Source organism: Sinocyclocheilus rhinocerous, unplaced genomic scaffold (assembly GCF_001515625.1).
Source record: "Sinocyclocheilus rhinocerous isolate Xijiao unplaced genomic scaffold, SAMN03320098_v1.1 scaffold3680, whole genome shotgun sequence".
Classification (NCBI taxonomy): domain Eukaryota; kingdom Metazoa; phylum Chordata; class Actinopteri; order Cypriniformes; family Cyprinidae; genus Sinocyclocheilus; species Sinocyclocheilus rhinocerous.
Window position 1 is genome coordinate 116,374 of NW_015638106.1, and position 27,708 is coordinate 144,081.

General features: G+C 36.3%; 2 protein-coding genes across 2 annotated transcripts in view; both read left to right on the forward strand.

Moving 5' to 3' along the window:
* The window catches only part of LOC107749615 (metabotropic glutamate receptor 2-like), a 38,515-nt gene extending 13,527 nt beyond the window's left edge, over positions 1-24,988 (forward strand). The window contains exons 3-9 of the mRNA XM_016564784.1: positions 561-613; positions 731-1,250; positions 7,547-7,659; positions 17,351-18,066; positions 19,154-20,217; positions 23,285-23,462; positions 24,707-24,988. Coding sequence (XP_016420270.1) covers positions 561-613; positions 731-1,250; positions 7,547-7,659; positions 17,351-18,066; positions 19,154-20,217; positions 23,285-23,462; positions 24,707-24,780 — 2,718 coding nt within the window. The 3' untranslated portion in view covers positions 24,781-24,988. The remainder of the gene's footprint in view (positions 1-560; positions 614-730; positions 1,251-7,546; positions 7,660-17,350; positions 18,067-19,153; positions 20,218-23,284; positions 23,463-24,706) is intronic.
* A 1,503-nt stretch (positions 24,989-26,491) lies between these two features.
* LOC107749614 (poly [ADP-ribose] polymerase 3-like) overlaps positions 26,492-27,708 on the forward strand; it is an 11,570-nt gene continuing 10,353 nt past the window's right edge. The window contains exon 1 of the mRNA XM_016564783.1: positions 26,492-26,597. The gene's annotated coding sequence lies outside the window, so the exon portion shown is untranslated. The remainder of the gene's footprint in view (positions 26,598-27,708) is intronic.

Here is a 27,708-nt window from a genome sequence, read left to right on the forward strand (position 1 = left end):
GTTCATCTTCAGAACACAAATTAAGATATTTTTGATGAAATCTGAGAGCTTTCTGACCTTGCATAGACAGCAATGCATCTAAGAGAAGAAATTGTTGAATAAAGTCATTATTTTTGTTTTCTTTGCACACAAAAAGTATTCTCGTAGCTTCATAAAATTAAGGTTGAACCACTGATGTCACTATTTGGATATTTTAACAATGTCCTTATTAATTTTCTGGGTCTTGAACGTGTCAGTTGCGTTGCTGTCTATGGAGGATCAGAAAGCTCTCGGATTTCTTCAAAAATATCTTAATTTGTGTTCCAAAGATGAATGAAGGTCTTAGGGGTTTTGGAATGACATGGGGGGGAGTAATTAATGACAACATTTTCATTTTTGGGTGAACTAAATTTTTAAGTATAGAAAAAAATATATTTTTTTTTTATTATGAAATGTTCATGTCCCCAAGCTTATTCTTCACTTATCTCTTAAAAAAAAACATGGGTAATGGCAAATCAAAGCAATTGTTGTGTATTGCAGTGCAGCATCTAATTCCCACTTTCTCTCTGTTTTAATCACAGATTGTGATCTTCACTAACTCCACAAACAAGCAGGAGATGGCGATGATGCTTGAGTTTGCCCATGCCTGCTTACAAGCGCACTGAAGTGTCTGAAGTCTTTCCTTTAGCACGGCTTGAGCCCAATCCCTTTCCAACAAGTGAGACTGCTAAATAGGGATTGACCTGTAAAGTATCCAGATCATGGCTCAGAGGTCAGCTCATTTCAGAGGTCACGGCCCCTCCTGGCCACTTCATCTCACTCTACTGCTGCTTCTATTGGCCAGGACACCCCAGGCTTTGGCTGTCCCAGGTTACAACACTGACACCTCCAAGAAAGATATCATAATGGAGGGGGACCTGGTGATTGGAGGCCTGTTTCCTGTTCATCAAAAGGGGGAGGGGGCTCAGGACTGTGGCCGTATCAATGCACAAAGAGGGATTCAGAGACTGGAGGCGATGCTGCTAGCCCTGGACAAGATCAATCAAGATGATCAGATTTTGCCCGGGGTAACGTTAGGTGCCCACATTCTGGACACTTGCTCAAAGGACACTTATGCGCTGGAGCAGTCTCTCGAATTTGTGCGCGCTTCGCTTACAAAAGTGGACGATAGTGAGTACACGTGTCCGGATGGATCCTACGCCATCCATGATGATGTTCCACTCGCAATCTCTGGAGTGATCGGAGGCTCCTACAGTGATGTATCCATACAGGTACTGTTTCCCGTCTCCTATGTTTATTCATCTGCTTGTTTGTTTTCTTCCAGCAAAATTTCTTGATAACCAGATTATATGTTGTGATGTAGCAAGTCATAAATGTGCATTAGGAGTCATTTGCATGTATATTGTGTTTATCACACTATGGCTGTCATTCGGCTGTATGCACAAGCCTGCAGTTTAGTTCAGTTAACTCTATAATCTCTACTGTATTATAGCTGATATGCACATTTCTAAAGCCTCTACAGTAAATTCTCAGCATAATTACAAAATTTGCTCAAAAACCTCTTCTATATGCCTTATGTTGTCTGATTGATAGTTTACACACACACATATATATATATATATATATACTAATATATATATATATATATATAGAAAGTAAACCTCCAGCAGGTGGCAGCAAGTGACTGTCTTAATGATTGAGTCATTGAGTCATTCATTCAAACAATTCATTCAGATAGACAACTCTGTGAATGGCCTTGAGTGGCCCAGACACAGCCTGAGCTTGAACCCAATCAAATATTTCTGGAGAAACCTGAAAATGTGCATCTGCCCCCATCCAACCTGACAGAGCTTGAGAGGTGAAGAGGTGAGGAGAAGAATGGCAGATAATTGAAAAATGATGATTAGAAAAGCTTGTCGCAGAAAACATAAAAGACTTTAGACCGTGAAGGTGCTTCAGCTAATTATTTCTTATGCAATGTACTTATTTCAGTTTTTTTTATTTTTAATACATTTACGAAGTGGTGACAATTCTGTTTTTGCTTTGTCAGTATGGTGTATGGAGTGTAGATTGATGTGAAAAAAAAGTAATTTAAAGCAGTTTAACATAAGGCAGCAACATAACAAAACGTGAAAAAAATGCAAGGCACTGTAGTTGTCTGCTATACTGCTGTAAAGAAGGTGTCAGAAGTTCATCTTACTTTTTGGCTATATAAATATCAACAAATGCACCAAAATTAATATTTTGCTCAGTTTGGGCCTCTGAATAAAATTGTGTTTTTTTTTCCCTCCTGGAGTTTGAACTCCTTATTCCTCAATATCATGTATGAGCCATGAAAGTCTGTATTTTGTCTAAAGCCTTATTTTGTCTAAAGAGTCAGTAAACTGTTCTATTATTTAATGTATTATTTCATATGCTGGGCTTTACAGGGTTAAGCAAACAAAACGTTTTTTTTTTTTCTTCAGTTTTGCAAGTTAGGCCTACTTTATTTTTGCTTCTGTAACAAAAATAGTTCCAAACAAAGAACCTTTATATATATATATTACAGCAACACAACATTTTTAATTCCTGAACAACTCAGTGTTCATTCTGAATTAGTTTCTGAATGAATCAGCATTTTGTACAAATGAGTTGAATGAATGATTCAATGGCTCCTTTAATGCCTCAGTTAATTGTATTATTGCTAGTTTAATCAGCATTATTTAGCAAATCAGGTAAATGAATGATTCAATGGCTTGCTCCTAAAGAAAGTAATTTGTTTCCTTTCTGAATGAAATAATATTTTAAATGAATTGTTTGAATGAATGATTCATTGACTGCCATTGATAACATAACTAGATATCTTTAACTTTTAAAATCTCACTTCTGTGGTTCATACTGCAGCATTTAGTAAGACAAATTTGCAGTCTCTTAATGAGAAAAAATAGTGGTGATGTCTGGCTACCTGTCATCCATATGCTCAACCCATCCAATTTGTGGCCAACCATGTGGCGTTTCCTGACATTCCCTGGGATGTCAGGAGCAGACGGGCTGCAGATGCTAGCTTTAAGGAATCAAGACAGTGACAGCTTGATTACACTTTTCACAAATCTACTCCCTGAAGATCTAAGTATACTAAAGAGCGAGTGAGACTGATAATTAGAAGAAAATGTGTAATATGCGTAATAAATTGATTGACTTGATCAACATTCCAGCATCATAAAAGTTTCTGCACTAATGAAAGCTCATATACACTCATGGAAAAACCAGGAGGCAGTTGTACTGTCGAATATTTGCATTCTGCTTAATTTCAAACTTGAGAACATGTAAAACAATTTTACATATTCTCTATGTGTGTCTTACAGGTTCTTATCCATCAAACGCTCTGTCAGAATGCTCTCATCTCATCAGGGAAAATTATAGCTTTGAATTTTGAATTTAATTTTATTTCGATTTTATTTTCAGTTTGGTGTTTAGTTTTTGTTAGTTCTTATTTAAACATGCACAGTTTTAGGTTTAACGCTAATGTGTTATGAAATTTTGTACCATTTTAGTTTAGTTTATTTCCTCCCAATTACTGTATACTACTTGTTATTTTTATTTTAATTAATAACAATGCTTTAATTGAGTTTTTCTTAATGAAACCCACATTATTTGTGCCACAGACATAAATTGTGGGGCATTTTGAGGAGAGGTGTCATTTTACTTTTCCAAGGAATTGAACGTATGATTTTCACGTAGTAAAAAGTTACATTTTCCAAATACATAAATAAAAACCATATATTTACACTGACGGAGGTAGCAGAATATCCTAGAGACTGGGGTGAGCTCTTTTGACCCAAAAGACCTTAGAAACTACAAAGAAAGAAAGAAAAAAAACAAGATCGAGAGAGAGATGTTGCTTGCCTTGTTATTGTGAAATTCTTGAATTGCTGCTTTTGGTGTGACAGGTAATTAGGTGCTTGTTAAGACCCACTGTAAATACCAATAGTACATTTGACAGTTTAAGCCTTACTGAATTGAAATAGCAAGTTAATTATTTATCCCCCCCAACAGAACAGTGTTGGCTGACGAATTGAGGCTTTTAAATAACGCATTAAAATCACTGGCAGTCAGATACATGCTGCGGTTGGAGTATACGAGTCATTCGCTGAGATGGAGAAAGAATTTGTTCATTCTTAAGGAATTCTCGAGCATAATTATTGCAGTGCCCACACAGGGACATGAAATGCATAAATAATGCAGAAAAAAAAACAGACAAGGAGGAAGAGAGAGAGTTAATTGTATGAAATTTTATTTCATCATTTTACAGAAATTCCTTTCCTCTCCCACTCATTTTGCTCTAACTGTTTTTCCTTTCCTCCCTATTCATTGTTTTGATTTATCTTGCTTATCTTTCTGTTTTCTTCATGTCAGGCATCTGTCGGGAGTGTTTCATGCATATATGTACACATATGCACACATGCACGGTTTCTTTCCACATGCTATAAAGGGACACTTTGGGCAGTAGAGAGAGATATTTTCTGGAGAGCTGAAGTGAGTGGGACTCATCTAGCAGCTGTCTTCTAAAGCATGTCACTTGGGATTCCCTGTTCCTGTGCCATTTTCCTCCCCACTTAGAACCGTCATTTCCTTTAAAGAAGTATTTCCCTCCAAAATGAAATTTCTGTCGTTTTTCTTTATAGTGTGGGATACAAAATAAGATATTTTGAAGATTTTCTGAGAAGTCAAAGCATATTTTGACCAGGGGCTGTCTAGCACAGAAAGTACCATTGTTTTTTAAGCCATACAGTATCATCGTGTAAGGAAAATGTGCACATTTTCAAACTTGGCATGCTGAAATGCATTGCTCCAAGTTTGATGTCCATGACACCACACGGCATGGTTTTTTAATGTCATGTAACCAAAGGATTTTGTGCCATTCATAATTTAATTGAGAATGACATTTAAATTCCTGAATTTGAATTGAGGTAGAAAACAGGATGTAGAATTGTAACTGAAATCTGAATGTAAGGAAGTAAAAAAAAAAAAAAAGTAAATACAAGTTAAAATTCATATTTTTTTCCCGTAATTTTTAGCTATGCATCCAATAATGTTTGTAATGCCACAAATTCACCACCATTTCAAAGGTTTGTAGTCAGTAAGATTATTTATTTTATTTTATTTTACTTTTTTATTTTTGTATTTAGTTATTTATTTTTATTTTTTATTTATTTATTTATTTTGCGCACCAAATCAGCATATTAGAATGATTTCTGAAGGATCATGTGACTCTGAAGACTGGAATAAAGGCTGTTGAAAATTCAGCTTTGACATCAAAGTGATAATTTCTATTTTAAAATCTGTATTAAAATAGAAAACGGTTATTTAAATTAAAATAATATTTCATAATATTACTGTTTTGACTGTATTTTAATTGAATAAATTCAGCCTTGCTGAGCGTATAAGAGACATCTTTCAAAAACATAAAATAATTGATAATTTACAGACCCCAAACTTTAGGAAGTTTGAATTTTAGTGTAGAAATTTGTGTTTGTTTATATATATTTAATTTGATTTAATATTTAATATATTTCATTTTGAGGACAAGGATGGAAGAACTCAATTCTGAATTTTGTAAAACCCTAATAAACCATTTTCCTGCTTTTTATTCCGCACCCCCTCATTCTGCTCATTCTTTGTGAGTTTTTGGCTTTAGAAATAACACTGGGATTTTACGGTAAGAGGGAATAAAAGTCCATTATACATTCCGCATTCATGATATGCTCATGAATGCTTTCTCATGTCACACTATGAGCTGATAACTTTATATCCGTCCATGAATTTTTAAGCTGCAGATTTTGTTCAGGGAAGTATGGCTGTGAAAGGAGAGCAGGCTTGTATAGGTGAGACTTGCTTGACAGCAGTGTGAACTCACTGGTAGCTGCGTGGAGTCGACTGAAACAGGCAGGAGGTTGCTTCAGGCTTTTAGAGGTTCTTGTGTTAAGACTCAACTCTCCTTTATTGGCATTCTCTCCTGTGGAGCGTTAAGAATGAGGCAAAGCTACAGAAGCTTTTAGGGCATGAGAGCCAGAAAGAGAGAGAGAGTCTGATGAACGAGATGTAATTTTGGTTGAGGTCGGTATTTGGGGCCTTTCTCATAAAAAGTGCATGTCCTTGCCTGGCAGCTATTTATGGAGGTGCTGTTCCAAAATGTCTGCTCCAAAGCACAGTCCCAACCCCCTAAATCTGAAACATATATCATCTGCTTGACAGTACATCAAAGCTGAAGGGATGTCGACTGGTTTACAATGCAATACCGTTTGTTGCACAGATATCGCTGCAGAAATTTACATTTCTACACAGAGTGCGCAAGACTTGGTTTAGCAAATAAACGGAATGGTCTGATGCTAAAAATATGCAGTAATTCCTGTTAATTAAGGCCCATTTAAAAATTCTTACATAAACATGCATTCAGTTCATTAATGTGAAAAGTTCATAATATCTCACGCCCCACTTTTCTCCTGTTCCTGAATTTCTTTTACGTCTTGTGTGTTCTTCCATGTTCTTCCTCCTTGTGAAAGAAAAAGCCATCTTTGAGTGGTAGTTGTTTCATAAGTCATAGTTTTGTTTGCTGTGCTTTTGTATCCTTCATCAAACTTTGTACTGAATTATTGATTGTTTGCATGCAATGTTCTTTTTTTTAAGGTTCGTTTTAAAGCAATAATTCACCCAGAAATTAAAATGTACTCACCCTCAGGCCATCCAAGATGTAGATGAGTTTGTTTCTTCATCTGTACAGATTTGGAGAAATTTAGCATTACTTTCTCCCTTGCAGTGAATGGGTGCCGTCAGAATGAGAGTCCAAACAGCTTATAAAAACATCACAATAATCCACAAATAACCCAAATGGGAACTTTTGCATTAATACAGACCATTTTTCTTCCCTATGTTGCTTCCAGTTTCAAATTACTGATTTAAACTCTACAGAACTAGCAATGGACAAAAATGGTACTTTGTATTTGACTTGTTGAGAAAAGGTGTACTTTTACTTTTCTAAGAGAATCAGATTTACGGTTTTCACCTGGCAGACGATAGAAAATTCTCTTAGAATATCAAATACAGACTCTTTTGATTTTGGGCCAGTATGCAGCTACTTAGCAACCATCTGAACAAATCCATCATTAAGATGTTTTAAACTTCAAACGAGTCCTCCATTCATGATATTGCTTCCTCCAGTGAAAAAGTCAAACTGAATCAGTAAAGAAAAAATATGCACAGATAAAGCAACATTTATGCATCCGCATGCAGCTTATTAGCTATCACTCAGAAAACCCTAGAAACCTCCTAGCTACACTGTAGGAACAAAATCCACTGTAGGAACAAAATGTCCTCATGAACACCAACTGCATAGCAACCACCCTGCCAGCCAGCCAGAGTATTTTCCCTGAATCTCTTTGTGTTGGCTTCAAGGCTATGATAGCATTTCCCTGTTGTTTAAATCCGTAATTAATTTTCTGGCCTTAGTTCTGCTGGAGATGTCCTGCTGTTGGACAAAACACCTCTGGTGATATATTCAGCTGATCTCAGCAACCTTCCTGTGTTTTAGCTACTCTTTTTGTACCAAGGATTGATGCTGCCAGAGAGAAAGCTTCCTGGAAAACTCCCACCGGTGTCTTTGGCCTTCCTAATGAAGCTGCTGTTGCATGAGAGTCTCTGCATGTGAACTATGAGCTGTGAGCTTCCTTTACTTGTGGTTTCAGAGTATGAGCTTCATGATGATTCACCACGCTTGAATGACTCACAGCTTTATGCAGAGATACAGGTGTAGAACCTTCATAATTGGTGTCTTATCTTGTTTCATTTCCTGGTCTAAAGTGTGCTTATGATTATTGCAATGCAGTTGCAAGCATAATATTTATACTGCTTTTTATTTTTTTATCCGAACAGGAAGAGGCATTCAAGAGGACCTTGAACTGACCTGAATTCTTAACAATTTTCAACGCTAATGCAAAGCACAGAATGATAATCCTATAGAAGTTGACTTGTTCTCTCAGAAAATGCTCAGAGCTCAAAGTTAATTCTTGATTGCGGCATTCTGTAATCATATCAAGGAACATTTAGCCTCAGGAATAGCTAGTGATTAATTCATGCTGGCAAGTACAGCTTTATTCGGTCCATTGGAGTTCTTGGCTTTGTGACTGATAATGAAGCAGTATCCTGCACTAATGCTATCTGTTACGTATCCGGTCCATGAACTTCCGTCTGCTAGCCATCAGAGGTCACTATTTATCCCTTTAGTCTTGCCCTTTTGATTCTGTTCGTTGATCTTCGCTAGCCCTAGGATTATTCTTGTGTCTTGCCCGCCATATACCTGTTCGCCATTGTTCGACCCTGCCTGTGTTTCTGACCTCTCTGCTTTAATAAAGCTTGCACATGGATCCGCATGTCTCACGTCTTGTCAGCCCCGTAACACTAACAGACTGACAACAAATAAATAAGCAAAGTGGTTCCTCAGTAATGAAATCTTTAAAGTATAAAAGTCTAATGTAGATCATTTTAAACCAACAATACAAAGAAAAAAATGAGTTGGGTAATTGAGCATTTCACAAGTAAGGATGGGCATAGAAAGATGAAAGTCAATTGACTGTGTTCACCATTCTTAGCGAGAGTTATAAGGACCCTCTCTGGCTGTTAGAAACATACCATTACCTCTGTCTGCATGACTGAGACTGTTTATTGGTGCCATAATGAGCAGCAGTTTATCTCTTTAAATGCTTCATCAACACTCGACATCTGTCTAGTAATATAACACCAGTCAGTTATTATAAAGACCTCGTTAAAATGGTTTGATGAACTTACATATACAGTGGTGGCCAAAATTTTAAGTCAGTTATTTCTATCTTTTGTTGTAGTGTGTCAGTAGGAAATATCAATTTACGTTTCCAAACATTCATTTTGGCCATTAATTGTAATAGTAATCCAGTGAGATTTTTGTTTGCACAAGGAGTCTGACAAGAGCCAGTGCTCCACATAGAGATCTGATCATCATCCAGTCTGTCTGGAATGACGTGAAGAAACAGAACAAACTGAGACAGACTAAATCCAGAAGAACCGTGGCAACGTCTCCAAGATGCTTCAAGAAACCTACCTCCAAAGATACCTGAAAAACTATGCGCAAGTGCACCTAGGGCAAAAATCTATTTATGACATTATTTTGACAGCATCCTCATTTTACAGCATTTTTACACAAGTGCCTAAAACTTTTAACAGTACATTACCTTTGCAGGTAGGTTTCTTGATACATCTTGGAGATGTTGCCACAGTTCTTCTGGATTTAGTCTGTCTCAGTTTGTTCTGTTTCTTCATGTCATTCCAGACAGACTGAATGATGATGAGATCAGATCTCTGTGTGGAGCACTGGCTGTTCTCACACTACTTGTGCAAAGATAAATCTCACTGGATTATTACAATAAATGTCAAAATGAATGTTTGGAAATGTAAACTGGAATTTCACATTTAGACTATTGCAATAAACAATCTGTGATTCATGTACTGAATGATTGTTGAGACAGTGAGAGTGAGCCTTGGCTGGTGGCTAGTGACTTTGATGCCACCTAAAGGGCACATGAAAGTAAAGGCCCCTGTCAGAAAGACAGCGAGCCTGAGCAAGAGAGTCCTCTGTCAGGCTGCGGTGAAGGATCAGCGTTAGATTAGAGAGATCCTCTCCTCTCTAACCGGGTCACACTTCCACCTGACCAAACACATTCACAGCTGTTGCCTGGCAACAGAACTCTTCAAAATCCCGAATGTGGAATCCACCTCCTCTGATGTAGAGGCAGACAAAGCTGCTCAAGAGAAGTCACTGCAGCGTTAGTCCATCATTCATAACATTATCCGTGTCAGTAATATTCTCATCGCCAGCGCCAATGCTGTCATTCTTCATCATCATCATCACTGATGACAGCAGCATTATCATAAATATTATTTTGGTCGTCATTATCACTGCATTTATCATAATCATCATATAACATTCCTCACACACATCCCTGCGTGTATAAAATGGTGTATTTTTCAGCATGTTATGAGGTTTTATTTATTAGGCCTGACTGCACTTTTGAGCTGTGTTGAATGTGTCTTTGTGATGTGTAGTGAGGATGTGTTTTCAAAAGTAGGATGAGACAATCTCTAGGGACAAACAGATGGGTTTTTCATGTTGAAAAAGTCATGACATTTTATGAAAGCAGAAGATTCATGCACATATAAATTGAGGGGCCACATACCTACCTACCTACCTACCTATCTACTTAACTACCTACCTATCTATCTATCTATCTATCTATCTATCTAATCAAAATTATGTAGTGAGGTTGGGATTTGAACCTGAGTCCCTTTTCACAATAAACATTCATCTCAACTTATGTGAAGATAAAAAGTGTGTAAAGTCTTATGTGAAGTTAAGTGTTTTTTGTTGTTGTCTTATATTATTTATAGCAGGGATTTCAAACAAATATGATGATCCACTAAACAATAAAGGAAGCCGTATATAGTATATGTAGGCCTATAGTTTCTAATTTATGTATATGTTTAAAGACATATTTGTGCTGTGTAAAGAAATTTTATTCTAAATTAAATAGTAAATGTACTGTACCAAAGCTATCTGAAAAATGCTGACTTTGTAATAGCTGTCTTTTGTTTACCCTCAAAGTATAAACCAAATAGATTTTTATAGCCCTTTTCACAACAAAAAGCAGTTTAACAGATAACTTTGACAGTCCAAAGAAGTACATTGTTCATGTCCATCTTTAGCTTTACTGCGTTACATTTTGCAAAAGTGTGTTTCAGTTTTTTCCCTTTACTCTGTTTATACATATTTCATAGTAACACTTTCTGTACTTGGGAACAAATTGCTCAGTGGAGCCAGTGCTGTGTGCGATATGAAATATGGAATGGAATGTGTGATAGCACAAGCACAATTTGTGACATCCATGAGTTAAAAGCGCATCAGTGAGTGAGAAATGAGTGGGAGAATAGATGAACAGTCAATGTATTAATGAGTAGTCGAATCAATTCATTCTTAAGCTGTAAACAGGTACTGGATATCAATGGAAAAATGTCTATTTTCTCTTCTTGCTCTACCTCCTATTTTTGCTGCTTTGCCCTCGGTGTGAGTCTCTCTCTGCTGAGATGTTTCAGTCTCTTGCATTATAGAGGAAGCCAAAATCACAGATTTCAGTAAAGAGACTGAGACACAGCACTGCTGCGTTTGCAGGCAGTCCAGAATGTGGCCGCTAGACTACTGACAAGTACACGCAAGCATGAGCATATTACACCAATTTTATTGTCGCTTGAGTGGTTGCCGGTACGTTTCAGAATTGAATACCAACTTTTATTATTTGTTTTAAATCATTAAATGGCCTGGCTCCACCATACCTTGCTGGCTTATTAAAACGGCACACATCTGCTAGATCTCTTAGGTCCTCTGATCAACTGCTCTTGATTATTCCCAGATCCAGACTGAAACTTAGGGGTGATCGGGCTTTCTCAGTCGCTGCACCTAAACTGTGGGACATATTACCTTTACATATCAGAATGGCTCCATCAATATCTACTTTTAAAGCTCGATTAAAATCTCATTTACTATCCCATGCTTTTAATCTCGATTAGGTCTGGAGGCATGTTTTATTCTGAACTTGGATTAATTGTGTATGTATGTTATTTTTGTATTATTTGTTTTATGTATTATTACTAGTATTATATTGAAGTTTGTTGTACAGCACTTTGGGCAACTGCTGTTGTATTAAATTGTGCTTTATAAATAAAGAAAGAAGAAGTCGTCATTGGACCAAGGAAATAGTGCAATATTCTGCGTTATCTCCAGTTCAGCTTGGATCTAGTGTGAGCAGAAGTTCCCAGAGCCTTACAAACAAGGTTACTACAGCGTAATCTCTCTCTCTCCGTTATCTCTCGATCAGTCTCTATTCTCCATTTTCCTCTCTTTTTTGCCTCTGGATCGTTTCTCCTCTAAAATCAATATGAAGTCAATATGAAGGCAGCGCAGAGGGTGTATTGATAGAGTGTCTGACAGCAGGCCAGTGTTAGGCAGCTGTGTAAATGAATAATACATGAGCGCACTGTCAGACTGCAAACATGTCTTTATGGGAAAGTTTTACATGCACATCATGCTCATAATTTTACATGCTCATATTTATAATTATGTTTTTGAGTGATTGAGAAACTTCGTTGAAGAGAAAAACTGTAAAATTATCAACTACAACAATTTTGTGTAAAAATGAATGAATGAATGAATAAATAAATAAATAAAACATGTTTACACTACTAGTCAAAAAAATTGGAAAAATTATGATTTTATGCTTTTGAAAGAAGATTTGTATGCTTACCAAGGCTGCGTTTATTTGATCAAAAATACAGTAAAAATGGTAATATTGCAAGATTTTGACAATTTAAAATAACTTTTCTATTATAATATTTTTTAAATGTAATTTATTTCTATGATGGCTTTGCTGATTTTTCAGCAGCCATTGACATGAAAATGTATTTCATAACAGGAATAATTGGATGCTGTATGTTAAATAAGAAACATACAGCATGTCCACTTCTTTCGACAAAAGCAAATCCTGCTGTTCAAGAGCCATCCTTTCCTGAAGAATAATCCGTCTGCAAATCCATGTGGCTGGTGATTTTTTTAATTAAATCCTAGGCTGTGTCTTGAAGGCATACTCTCAGCATCATGACATTATGAAAAAGGGCATTAGCTCCATATCTAATGTGTTTCAGTCACACAAAGCCATTTGGTATAATAGAAAAGCGACCCAAGGCTAATCAGCGCTAATCAATTGTATTGAAATGCTCCTCAAAATATGATTGAAATTCCTGTTGAGAACATTATGCTGCTACTGTAACTGTGACCAATTTGAATTATTTTGAAACCTTTGAAGATCTTTCAGTATCTGGGCACTGGCATCTGTTTTTTAATATTTCATCTCATTCGTTCATTAACATTTCTTGCTAACACAAGCAATACTGTTACTTTTGATCATACTTAAGGTTACTCTTGGTATAAAACTGTGTGTAATTTGTCCCACATCATTTGTGCTGTGGACATGAGTGATTCACAATGGTGCAACTGTTTTCAAAAAACATTGGGTATGTTGGATCCTTTAATATATTTATGGAACTGTATGCTAAAACACTTGATTGGTGAAAATTATCTCTCATCCAATTATGATTGGCTGCTTTCTGCTGTAGTGCAAGAGAAATTTCATCAGACAGGAGCAACATTTGCATTAAAAATCCTGAACTGTAATCAATAAATATCCATGAGCACCTGCATGCACTTTAGACTGATGGCAGTGAATTTGAAGCTACTGTAGTACAAAGCCGCCTAATGAATACAAGACTGCTATTAAATCTAATTTAAGAGCAAATTAGAAATTGACTATAATTAAGAGGTGATTAGAGCATAGACTATAATTGAGATAATTACTGATAGTCTCCAGTTATATTTCTGAAACACCCATGAAGTCTTATACACATTATATTGCTATGTTTTATCCATTTAAATTCAATATTAAATAAATATGTTGTTGATTTCACCTTGCTTGGTTTCTTTCTCAGATCCCGCAGTGGCATCAAAGTAAGGGTGTGTGAATAGAGAGAATAGAGAGGATATAAATGAAAAGTAAAGCAGAAAGCAAATCTGGCAGCTGCCTTCTAATATGTTTAAACACAGACAGTTTGGACTTGTCACAGAAGGAGGGTTTTTGTTTAAGCTAATGTTATATGACATTGAACCATCAGAAAGGCAATATTAGTAACAATATTAACCTCTGCTTCTCAAAGGCACCTTCTTATTTTCAACCCGACTTGTTTCTATAGCAACAGCTATGAAAAATGTATGCTGAACTTTTCATATTGCGTCTCTCTGAGAACTGTAAAAATGCCGCTGGAAATTCCTATATATGAGATAACTGAATCTGTGCTTAACAGAGATAGAGAGTTTTATGATAGAGGCTATATCTAAAATATCTGTAGCATTTCATAATTCTGGTGTCACCTATTATTATTGAAATGCATCTGATCTAATGTTAATTCAATTTATTAATTTTTATTACACAGAATACTTAATTATGATTGGCCAGTCACAGCATTCACCAATCTGATATTTTCTAAAATAATCAACTTCATACAGTATGTGGCAGTCCAATCTCTTGTAAAATTACCTCAGAGGATATTTCAAAGGGATATTTTATCCATAAATGAAAATTCTGTTACTCTCATGTTATTCCAAACATATGTATTTTCATTTTTGTATGAACTATCCCTTTAACTATCAATATTATTATAATTTTTTGCAGTGTTTGTCTTATTGCTAGGCCAATTGTACATTACCCAATCTTAGCTTTCAATTTACAGATAATACTCTAAAATTGCATTTATTTGTTGGGCATTTGTTTAAATTTAAGTGCAACAAGTCACCCTGTTGTTGTATATTCAGTAATATTAGTGATATGACTGCACTGACACCATTGGATGAGAACAAAGCTAGAACTGAATTAAGCTGGATGGTGACTATTGTCTTCTGTAGATCTGCTTTATAGCTGAATTGAACTTGTTTAAAAAATGATGAACTTTACTTTGTTATTGATCTCAACTGAACCCACACTGAACTGACTTGAACTAAATACTGACACTATTGTCTTTTTAGAGCTGCTTTACCTCAGAATTTGAATTGTCTCCTAAATAGTGTTTCCAAAATTGATGTTTATTACTGTCAAGCTGCTTACAATACAATCTGTATTGTATGAAGAGCTAAAGAAATAAAGGTAGCTTGAATTATTTTGCAATAATGGCCAGCACAAGCTTTTTAGTAGATAGTAGCAATTTTTGCCCCAGCTGTGACACATAGTCAAAAGTGACATTCATATTGACGCCATGCATTAGTAACCACAGAATAGCATGAAAACTGCTCTTGTATGCATTCTTGAGGTACAGCACTTACATAAGTAGGACAGTGTGCAATAGAAGTTCTACTACCCTCATAACAGACATGTAGTATTTCTAAATGGCTGTTTAAGTGAAAGTACATGAGGTAAGGCAGGTAAATTAATAATTTGTTGCCTTTTGTCTGAAGGAGAAAGCCTTAGTCTGGAGGATGTGAAGAGCAGGTTGTGGCCTTGGTGTTTAATATCTCCTGGCTTTATTCAATTTTTGCTTACAAACATTGGCCGGTAATCTCTTTATTTGCCTGATCTTTATTCCACCATGCACTTTGCACACAGCTATAGTGACAGTTATTAGGAGATTTGTTAGGATTACTTTCTCTAAGACGTTTCTCTTTACTTTTATTCTTTAAATGATTTGCGTATGAGTGAAAAGGAATACATTTATGGTTTGCTATCTTTGAAAGGGTCTTTAGTTTTACTGATAGGGCTGTGGGGGTACTACTGCATTAAAGTAACAACTTTTTAATTGGAATAGCACACAGAAAATAATCTCTTCGTATTTCTCTTTTTTATGAAACCTTTTCTTTTGTTTATGGGCATATTCACTGTGTTCTGGATTTGGAAGTTTAGGTGATGTTGAATATGTTAAGCTGTAAGTCAGATGACAATTACATGTTATGCAGTGTTGATATACAGAACAAAGAAATCTTGAAGAGCTTTCTTTTCTGCTGCTGGCGTCTTCATGCTGACTTTCCCTTAGGCTTCTGAGTACCTGCCTGAGGCACAGACCAGTCAGACTCCATTGCATATCATATGATCAAAACTGAAACACTCTCACATACAGCTGGCAGAAGTGTCTCCGGTTTACTGAGTGAAGTGACTCACTGTGCAATGTACTTCAGCACCTACTGAATTAACTCTCTCATAGTTTTCTCATACAGTTTTAGTACATGTATATTTACAGTCATATTTTCACAAACTTTGACAATGCAACACCCACATCAGATATAGAAAAGTTTACTGGGGTCATTTCCTTGGGACTGCTCTTATTTCACTGTGAAAATGGAAATGCGAAGTGTTGCCATTAGGGTTCTCAGAGATCAGAAGTGAGAAGGGTGAGACTAAACGCTGCAGTATGCTAAGCGTCTGGTGATAACTGCCCTAATTTGTGTTATCAGAGGAATTACATTCTCGTGCTTAGACCTACACTGTAAAAAATGACCGTGAATTTACCGGTAAAAGACTGTAAAAATGCTACAGTAAAAACCTGTTAAATGGTTAACGGTAAATTCCCCTACTATATACAGTGAAAAACAGTATTGGGCATTACATGTATTGGACATTAATTTTACGGTAGTATACCGTTTTTGGAAGTGAAAAAGACTGTATAATTTACAGTGAATAACCGTAAACTGACATTCCCAGAATTCCCTGTGTTACATTTAAAATTTGATGTTTTTTTTTTTAATAATTATGTTTCTTCTTAGTTTTTTCTTTCTAGTTTTGTATATTAGGGTTGTGTGTTACACCTAATGTTGTTAAATGAATGTTTATTGCATTATTTCAGTTTCATGTGTGTTACCATGATGGTGTTTAGTGTTTGTGTGAATGACACTGTGCACCTTCTATATATATTATTATTTAAAAGCTACTTGTGATGGGCTTTGGTTCATCATGTGACTTTCTCATTACCACCTGCATTTGGTGGTTATCAGTGTATTACAAAGGTACAAAACAGATTTCAGTACTTCAATAGGTTGGTATATTAACATTATATCAGTTAATGAATCAGTTAATGAATCAGTTAAAATTTCGGCAACCACAGCTGCCATTTTTTTACCGTAAATTTTACGGAATTTGTTTTTACAGTGTATGTGCCAGACCTACTACAGATATTTTTTTTATTATTATTTATTTATTTTATTTTTTTGACCTGTGAAACAGCCACTTTTCTGCTTTTTTTCTGTAAATGATACCAGATAAATCGTACATCAGTTATTCTGTTCCATGCACTATGGCATAATACATTAACTACGACAACACCGAAAGATAAAAATGGCTTCATAGGGTTAGGGACTTGCATATTTGTTTGTGTGTTTAATTTTATATTGTTAAATTTTAGTGTAGATGTTTTTTTATATCTGAATAACAATAATCTGAATAAGAGTTTTTCCTGCAATTTTTAGTCATTAGAACAACAAAGTATTACATTATAAATGTGTTTATACATGTGTTGGTGTGTGCTTGTGTGTGTGTATGTGTGTGTGTGTGTGTGTGTGTGTGTGTGCGTGCGTGTGTGTGTGTGTGTGTGGTTTTAATTTTAGTTTTAGTTTTAGTTAACTATAATAACCCTTTCTCAGTAATACTGATTAGAAAGTATTATACAAATCAGTCATTTGGTAATTTTGCACATGCTGAATAGTAAAAACCCTGAAATTATATTATAGTTATAAAGCTATAGCTGAGATCCTGCGCTATTTTAACTGGACTTACGTCTCCACAGTTGCCTCAGAGGGCGATTACGGCGAGACAGGTATCGACGCCTTTCAGCAAGAGGCCCGGGCCTTGCAAATCTGCATCGCTACGTCCGCCAAGGTCAGTCGCTCCATGGACCGCTACAGTTACGACGGAGTAATCAGATCTCTGTTGCAGAAATCCAATGCTAAAGTAGTAATCCTCTTCACCAGAAGTGAAGACGCAAGAGAGCTCCTGGTTGCAGCAAAGCACATGAACGTGTCCTTCATCTGGGTGGCCAGTGATGGTTGGGGGGCGCAGGAGAGTGTGGTGAGAGGGAGTGAAAATGTAGCGGATGGAGCTTTTACCATTGAGCTCGCATCTTATCTGATCCCTGAATTTGCAACATACTTCACAAACCTCAATCCTTACAACAACACACGCAACCCCTGGTTCAGAGAGTTCTGGGAAAATAGCTTTCAGTGCAGCCTGCATGACATTAATTGTGGGAAGCATTCTCTCCGGGATGGCAAATTCGAGCAGGAGTCCAAGATCATGTTTGTGGTGAATGCTGTCTTTGCTATGGCCCATGCCCTTCACAACATGAGGCAAGCAGTGTGTTCAAACACCACCAAACTCTGCAGTGTCATGAAACCAGTCAATGGAAAAAAGCTGTACAAGGACTACATCCTGAAGACAAAATTTGAGGGTCAGTTTTATCTTGAAAATTTTTATTTTGTATATTCTGTTATTATTTATTCACCTTTGTATCATTCCAATTCCATATAATTTTCTATGGAAAATGGTTCATGATGTGAAATGATGAAAAGTAATACTATAACTTTGTGCAAAGAATGGACTAAAATGTTACTTAGCAAAATCTTCCATGGTGAAATAGTGAACAGATCTAGTAAACATCATAGTATACAGTGTAAATATATGTATATATGTACTGTATATGTAAGGATATACCTGTAAATAAAAAAGCAGGTATATAGGTTTATATTGATATTTATGGATGGCTCCCATATGCAGTTTTCAATAATCTTGAATCCTGGGATATCGATTCACGTTCACCCCATAGAATAATGTTAATATTTGCACTCATCCAGTAGTTTAAATCTCAAAGCAAACACCGGTTGAGCAGTATATCTTAATAAATGAATGTCAATTCTTTATTAAGTCAAAGAAATCAATTTGAAAGATAAATGGATCTAAGTTTTCCTCAGGGGAAAACTGCTGCTGTAAAATAGATTACACTAATGCATGGATGCAACATATGACCTGCGTACAGACTAAGTGTTTTATTACATGCATTAGCCTCATTAGCCCCATGCTAACTTATAAATTATTTAAACAAGTACAAGCACGGATGTATATTAAATGTCTGTGCTGAGTGGTCAATTGCTCGTATTAGGGAACTAATGGGAATCTGTCAGGTTCCTATAGCTATTCTTTATCTATTTCTAAATCTTTTCGCCATCTGACTGCTTTTTCATGATGTTCTTTTAAGAATGCCAAATTACATCATAGAAACCCGGCAATGTATCAACCTCCTGACCTCAATTATGTAAATGTACCATTCGCACCTGAGTCCAGTGCATCTACAAACCTAATGTGCTAAGAAATGTGCAGGGCAGGATGCTGAAGAAAGTATGGTGGGCTTACATAAGAAGGTCTTTCTGGGTTGTAAATTTTCTGCTTACAAAGAAAAACACTTTGCTGTAAAATATCTATTCATCTGTTGCCAAGAATGTAAATAAATTATGTTTATCACTTGCACTTTATGTCCGCAGCTCCATTTCGCCCAGTTGATACAGAGAACAATGTTTACTTTGATGCTTATGGAGACAGTCTGGGCCGCTACAACATCTTCCATTATCACAAAGAGAATGACGAATACGTATATAGGAAAGTGGGATACTGGGCTCAGGATTTAACTCTGAACACAAGCCTGATTCCTTGGGAAAGCCAAGTGGTGCCCACGTCCCAGTGCAGCGACCCATGTAGGAAAAATGAAATAAAGAGCATGCAGCCAGGTGATGTTTGCTGTTGGATTTGCATCCCCTGCCAGCCCTACCAATACCTTCTGGATGAATTCACCTGTGCGGATTGTAGCTTCGGACAGTGGCCTTTGGACAATCTCACGGGGTGTTACAATTTACCCGAGGAGTACATTCATTGGGAGGACGCTTGGGCTGTTGGGCCGGTCACCATTGCTTGCCTTGGCATGCTCTGCACACTCTTTGTCATTGGCCTCTTCTTAAAGAACAATGAGACACCGGTGGTGAAAGCTAGTGGACGTGAGCTCTCCTATATTCTTCTCATAGGTGTCCTACTTTGCTATTTCATGACCTTCATCTACATCAGCAAACCTTCTGCCGTAGTGTGCACGTTACGGCGGCTTGGCCTGGGAACTTCCTTCGCCGTTTGCTACTCCGCGTTGCTGACCAAGACCAATCGCATCGCTCGGATTTTCAATGGCGTTAAAGATGGAGCTCAAAGGCCGAGGCTCATCAGTCCAGCTTCACAGGTGGCCATCTGTGCTGCTCTTATTTCCTGTCAGCTCCTGGTAGTGGTGGTCTGGCTTCTGGTTGAGGCTCCTGGGGTGAGAAAGGAGGTCAGTCCTGAAAGAAGAGACGTGGTGACATTGAAGTGCAACAGCAAGGACTCTAGCATGCTGATGTCTTTAACCTACAACTGTGTCCTCATCATCTTCTGTACCTTTTACGCCTTTAAGACTCGAAAGTGCCCAGAGAACTTCAATGAAGCCAAGTTCATCGGCTTCACCATGTACACCACGTGCATAATCTGGCTGGCTTTCCAGCCAATCTTCTATGTTACTGCCAGTGACTATAGGGTAAGTAAATATGACCGGTACAATGCATGGTTGCAGCAATACCTCACCAACAACACCCAATAGCTTGTCAACTTCTATGAAAATAATAACCTATAATAAAAATCAGCGCTTTATGTTAGAGTCAAAATTAAATGTCATTAGCAACCTACTTCCATAATGAGTGAACTGTATATTCAGAAGGAAAGAACTGAAGAAAAGTGATTTCATTCATTTACTGGATTGTGAAAAGTGTTGTAGAATAGTATGAATCCAGGTGGTTTGGAGGAGAAGGCTTGAAACTAAGAGGGATTTGTAATGTCAGCCCCAAAAAGGGAAAGTTATTTTAGAGGTGGAGTCAATTATATAATAATAATAATAAATAATGATACAATTTTTAAAAAATAAATAAAAGAAATTGAGCCTTAAACATGTGTGTATACATATTAATATTGCACAATAAGACCAGCATGTCAAAAACAATCATTTTGATTTAATCTAATGTGAGGACCATTTTTAAATGTCAATTTTGCTCAGCATAGTGGAGTTTTGGCTCTGCTAGTCTCCCTCAATGTTGATAATGAATGCTTTGCCTGAGTGTTCTGTATAACAATGTGATTTCTTTGAGAAGTAAATCTTGTGCCGGGGGGATATTACCGGCTCTCCTCTGGGAATAGATATCAGAGGGGCTGTTTCAAATCACACTGCACACACAATGACAGCATGGAATATTTTTCATCATTTAGATAATGAGCTTCCCTTATAACCCTTAATCACTTTCCGACACTGACTTTATCCTTTATTTTTAGCATATATACAATTTGACTGAGAGCAAGAGTCTGAGAGTTTGCCTGATTTAATTTTTTTTTTACCTGCCAATTCAGATGGCAGATAGAGAAATCTCTTTGATCACCTGTCTTTTGCACTGATGAAAGGAGAAACTCACATTTCATGTGGCTCAAAATCTGTTCAATGTAGAACAAAGAAAGTGGGGATATTTCATCCCAGCAAATGACTAGCCTATGAAAACATACTATTCAATTGGTCTGAGTATCCTTCACCCAAGTGCCTCAGGAAAGGAACTATTAAATAAATACCTTTACACTTTTGAAGCACAGTTTTACAGACCTTTGATGCATGCATTACATAGAAATCAAATGAAAAAATATCTCAAGGTTTATTTTTAGTTCTAATTATTATCTAATATTATTATTAATATTTGGTTGGTTAAAATTGTACTTGAGTGAAAATCATGAAGCAAAGCATTACAGTGCAGCACAAATTTGTATATATATATACGTGCAAGACAGCTCAGTACTTGTAAAGACAGTCAGCACTGCTGGTAAGACAGCCACTGTATATTTTATTTGGATGCTCTAGTAAGCAAAAAGAAGGACAGAATGTGATCCGGCGATGTTAATGGTTGTAGGAAGTTTTATATCATCTATCAAGACAAGAAAGAATTCAGACAAAAAGAGACAAAAAGACATCGGGAAAGAAAAGGGAATATCCTTGCGTTTTGATTGGACAGGATGTCATTCTGTGTTCAGTGTTTCTGCGTTTTATAAATGTGTGTGAGAGTGTGAGGTGATGTGTTAGAGCAGTGTTTCCCAACCTTTTTTTAGTCGCGGCACCCTTTGGAAATTTTAACAAACTTGTGGCACCCTACAAAATTAATTTTGTCACAATATTTTAATTTCTAACTTCGATATGATAATTTGAAAAGTATAGATATTCGGTACAACAGGAAAGACGGTTGGGAAACACTGTGTTAGAGCATGGGAGGATGATTCCCAGCTGGGGCCTGTGCTCAGAAAGCAAGGTGTGCCTTAGAGACCAAGACCTCACCACACTCCCACACACACTCACAGGAAATGCTACAGTCTCATTCATCCCGCAGATATCATTTTACTTCTAGCATTTTTGATTCTCACCTACAAAATACAATATGCCGAAGAAAAAGCACACACTGCTTGTAAGATTAATATCATAAATCTTCAGAATCAGACTTACAACAAAAATGTGGAACCAAAATAAAATAGTGGGGCCAATACAAAATAATTTTGGATTCAAAATCCTAGAAATAAACAGTATATTTATATATATACACACACATACTGGTAAAAAATGTATAGCCTGAATGCACTGTAAGTCGCTTTCGCTCCAGATACAGTACCAGTCTTTCAATCTGATATTTTGTTAAAGAACATTCAATGTGATATTCTATATGAAAATTGCATGTTTATGAAGACAAGAGCAAGGGTTGCTGGGAAAGCATATAAGACCTTTCCAAGCAAAGCTCCCCTCTGAATATATGCATTATTTAAAAGCACTTTGGTTTATTCTGACGCATTGCTGCTTTCACAGAAATACTTTCAAATCTATCGTACTGAGAGAAAAAAAAGAATGAGCAACTCTTTGTTCATTTGGCATTGAGAGGAAAACTCTAATTAATCACAGCTGAACCATGTATTGCAATTATTCAACAAGGTCATATTAAAGTTTCTCCAATCTGTGACCCTGAGACCATAACCATAATGTTTTGTGATACAGTTCAGATCAAAACTAGCAGTAGCTAGCTGTTCAGGAAACCTTTGTATAATGAAAATCCTCCTGTTGCCCAACTCAAAGAGCATAGCAATGGCAAGGCCATGGGTTTGAAACCCAATACACATACTGATAAAAATGTATAGCTTGAATGCACTTCGATTTGGATAAAAGCATCTGCCAAATTAAATGTACAACAATACAAGCCAACATCTCAGCCAAAGCATTGAAAATCTTAGAAACAGTGCCTGTTTATTCACCCCCTCTCTCTTCAAAATGTTATTTGGCAATGCATGTCTCTAATACCTGTATTAGTATGCATGAGATTGCTCATACACAGCACACACACCTGCTTTGCACGTGGATTTATCCTCTTAAGATACATTTTCAGCCGCATAGGCTTTGGCAACACTTTGGAATTGAGTTCAATGGAAAAATAAATTCAATCCCATGTTAACATCCCTGATGAATATGAATCAGTCAGGTGGTATCACTGTGTAAATGTAAAGGTGGTGTAATCACTTTTTTGTGTGTACTCTCTCAGGTACAGACCACTACCATGTGCATCTCTGTGAGTCTGAGCGGTTCAGTAGTGCTGGGCTGCCTCTTCGCTCCAAAGATCCACATCATCCTCTTTCAGCCCCAGAAGAACGTGACCACACTCAGAGTGGCCACCACTCGATTCAGTGTGGCCACTGGCCCTGGCTCCAGCTTCTCTCAAGGTACAGTATTGTTTATGATGATCTCTATCTTTAATATATCAGAATCATCAATATAATCAACAGCAGCTGTTTAAATCTAACATATTGATTAACTGCTGTCACCCATATTCAAAAATATGGTTTGCCAATGTCTGAACCGCCATCAGAAATGAAAGATATTGATCAAAATATTAAGTGCTGTATGATGGCAGAGTAATATTGGAAAATAAACATAAAGTATCATTGATTCTGTGAGTGCAGGTATTTGGCTTTATTGCATTGCACTGATACTTCTACTGTAGCCCTGAAGCCTACGCTTAGGATAGATACATACTGTATGTGAATCTCACGAAATGGTTCAATAAAATATTTCACCTCAAAATGACAAATAAATAAATTAGTATTATGATAAAAAAAGATCTCATTCTCAATAATGTACTGGGAAAATAATAATTCTACTTTTTTAAATGGTACAATGCTTAATATGCATCATGGGAGCGTTTGTGGTACAGCTTTTAATCAGTGCTGCATTAAAAAATATATATACCACAGTGATTTATACTGTATTGCAGTAATAGAAATGTAAGGAGAAATTAGAATAATGGAAATTACATTACAGAAAAAAGAAGCAAAACAGTGAGGAAAAATAATATTAGAGTTAATTGTGTTTAAAAAAACAAACACACTGCAAAGTATGTATGGAGCCCCGCATATGTCATGTGGGAAAAAAAAATATATACAAATCGTGTCTACGAATTAAGAATTCATACCCACAAACTAAGAATGTGTTCCCTCATTTTAGTTTAATTGTTGCCACGAATTAAGAATTCATTGTACTAATTTGTTATTTTGTTTTGGTAAAACGTGGCCACTTAGTTTGTAATAATTTGTTCCCTTGTTTTAATAAAATCAAAAAAAGGAACAAATTAAGTGAATGACCTGATTATTCGTTGGAACAAATTCTTAATTCATGGCCGCAATTTAATGAAAACTATGGAACTAATTAATCAAATCAGAGAAGAAATTCATTACAGTCTCAGATGTGCGTTATACTTCTAATCATTCAGTGGTCCGTTGTCAGTTATTCCTTACATATATAATCAATATATATATTTTTGTCAGCATGTCCTGTGCATGGCTCTGAATTAAAGTAAAAAAAAAAAAAAAAGTTCATGATTCACCCAAAAACATCTATTGAATGGCAATGGTAATAACTGTGATTTGCAGTTTACAATATCTTTGTGTTATTAACAATGTCTTTACAGCCTCGGCCTCCAACATCGTGCCTACAGTATGTAATGGCAGAGAGGTAGTGGACTCAACAACATCCTCACTCTGAGAAACAGGATTCCTGTTTGATTGCCAAATGCGGTATACAGATAAATCTTATCTTCACTAGTCATGAAATCAAGTGTTTGCTAATGTTGAGGAGGCTATTCGGAATAAAGAATGCCTGTTATGTTGTTCTCAACGTGCTGTGAGTACAATATCCCATTTTGTTTCTCTCTCTCTTTCTCTCTCTGACTAGTTAGATAATATCAGTAGGATGCCAGTTTAAACTCTGTATACCCGTTCTTTTTATGGAAACCATAATAAAGTATTGTTTGAGATATGGAGTTAAAATATAGTAAATCTGTTTAAAGTATTATATACAAGATGTTTTTAATGTAGATTTATGGTGATTCTGGTTTGTGCTTTCTTGTAATTTATGTAAATAAAATGTGTTTTATATGAATACAAGCTCTCCTGGTTGATTTAACTTGATACTGTCTTGTGGTAGTTTATTATATTATATCACATTATATTATATTTCAATTCCCATCAGTGTACACTGGAAGAAATTACACACATCAGCTTTAAAGAATTAAATATTTACACAAATGTTCATTAATTCTGTTGTTAATTAACAACAGAATAAAAACTTGTGCATTGTCCCCATCTAGAGGATATAGTTGCTCATTACATCAAATTGGGTTAGGTCAACTTTTATTAATAAAGTAATATTCATATGTTAAATGCTAATTTGTTGCACCGTGTACAATAATGTGTGACCTTTTTATAATATAGGTGATATGCAAATGCAAAAGTCATTTAAGTAGCTACCATGTTGGAAGATAAATAAACCATTAAGAAAAATAACAAGACAAAATATTGCAAATACTGCTATTACTGCACTACATATTTAATGCACATACAGCAGTCTACTGAAGAAGAATCATGTCTCATAGACAAAGTATCATATTTATATATCCTTAATCTTTAATAATCACAATGTTCACATATGTAGCCTATCACAGTCTGACTCGTGTTACAGAAAGGGTAAATGATATACACTATGTTGCACACTCAATCATTTGTGGCGAAATGACAAAAAGGAAATTGTCCTGTCAACCTGATACATTCATTTTTGTGATGGTTATATCTGCGGTCATTTTTTGCCTCATTTATAACAGTGAGGCCTTCTGCTGAACTGTCCATATACCCCCATTGGAGGATTGTTCATTTTAGACTGTTACTTTTAAACAGTATTTTTTTGAATATTGACTATAAAAACTGCTTCCGTTTAAGCACTGCTTCCATTCAAGTCAACCAGCATTATACCTTACATTAAGAGAGAAGTTTGATGTTACTGAATTAATTGTAGGCTATGTCATGTTATACAGGTCCTAGTTTTGAAACAACTTGTAACAATAAAAGTTAATAACTTGACAAATAAGAGTTTTTAAATATAGTTTTCCCCCTTTAAGATACACCAGGACAAACGTTGGCATGTATATTATCAGAGAAATTCACTAAAAACAATAAGCCGTACTAATAAGGACAAGACTAATTGATTGATTGGTTGATTGATTGATTGAACGTCATGAACATTTTCATCACGTCAAATTGTGTATTTTACGAATTTTGAATTTTATTCCAACTTCGGTGACATATACAACTGCCATTAAAATATTAGAAAATGAGAATTTTCATTTATCTTTTTACAGTACTGCAGTAACTAAACTACAGTTACTGTGGTAAATTTTTGCTTCCTGAACGTCTGAGCAACTGTCGTGACGTTGACGTAAACTCGCTCAGAAACGCGGAAGTCAGGCTGCAGACAGTCCCGAAGCGTCAGAGTGAATCTGCAAACTTTGTCAGCACAGTTACTAGCAGGTAAGTATCATTTCATATGACTAATAATAAAATCGCCAGATATTTTTTAGCGGTCATATTGCTCTGGGCTGTGTTTCCCAAAAGCATCGTAAGCTTATGTACATCGTAAATCCATTGAAACCAATGGAGCTACGATCAATTTAGGCTTACGATGCTTTTGGGAAACGCAGCCCTGTTACGTTAGGCTATATGTTGCTACAAGTATGTAAAGCTACAGCTGCAGGTGTGCATAAAGAACACTCAGTTTAGCTACAAGCTTTGCGTTAACGACATGGCTCCTGACTCACCGCGAATATCAACACATTATATCTTTACTCGTGAACATATTTGTCAGTTAGCAAGTGTTTTCATTGTTGACTAGACACACCCCCGTGGTTTCAATAAAGGCATTTTCAATGTTGCCAAGCTCTGTTAGGCTGCCAGGAAGATCTACGTCACTTACAGTAAACTCCAGCATGTCTGCACCTGTCTCAGAAGTACAGTCATGGCCAAAAGTTTTGGCAGTGACATAAATTTTGTGTTTTGCAAACTTTGCTGCTTACGCTGTTGTGGTGTTCATTCACTTTGTTTCTAGATTATTGTGTAGCGTGATCAGATGCATTTTAAATAATTGCTAAAAGTCTCATTGGCCAAAAAATTAACTTTTCACAAAAAAACACATTTCACTGTTTTTTGATCCTGACACAAAATGGCCAGCTAACATTAATTGACTAATCATATCAGCAGCAAATGTGAAAGTGTGAATGAGTACTAGTCAGGTAAAATCACTATCATACTAATTAGATTGTAAGAGCAGACTGATTGCTATAAAAGGAGGGAAGAAGCGATTCCAATCATTGTGTTCTTGTTAGCAATGGTTACCTCCAAAGAAACACGTACAGCCATCATCGCTTTGCATCAAAATGGCCTCACATGCAAGGAAATTGCCACAAAGAATATTGTACCTGAAAGAACTATTTACCGGATCATCAAGAGCTTCAAGAAGAGAGGTTTGACTGCAGTGAAGAAGTCTTCAGGACATCCCAGAGTGTCCAGCAAGCGCCAGGACCGTCTCCTCCTGAGGAGTCAGCTACGGAATCATGTCACCAGCAGTGCAGAGCTTGCTCAGGAA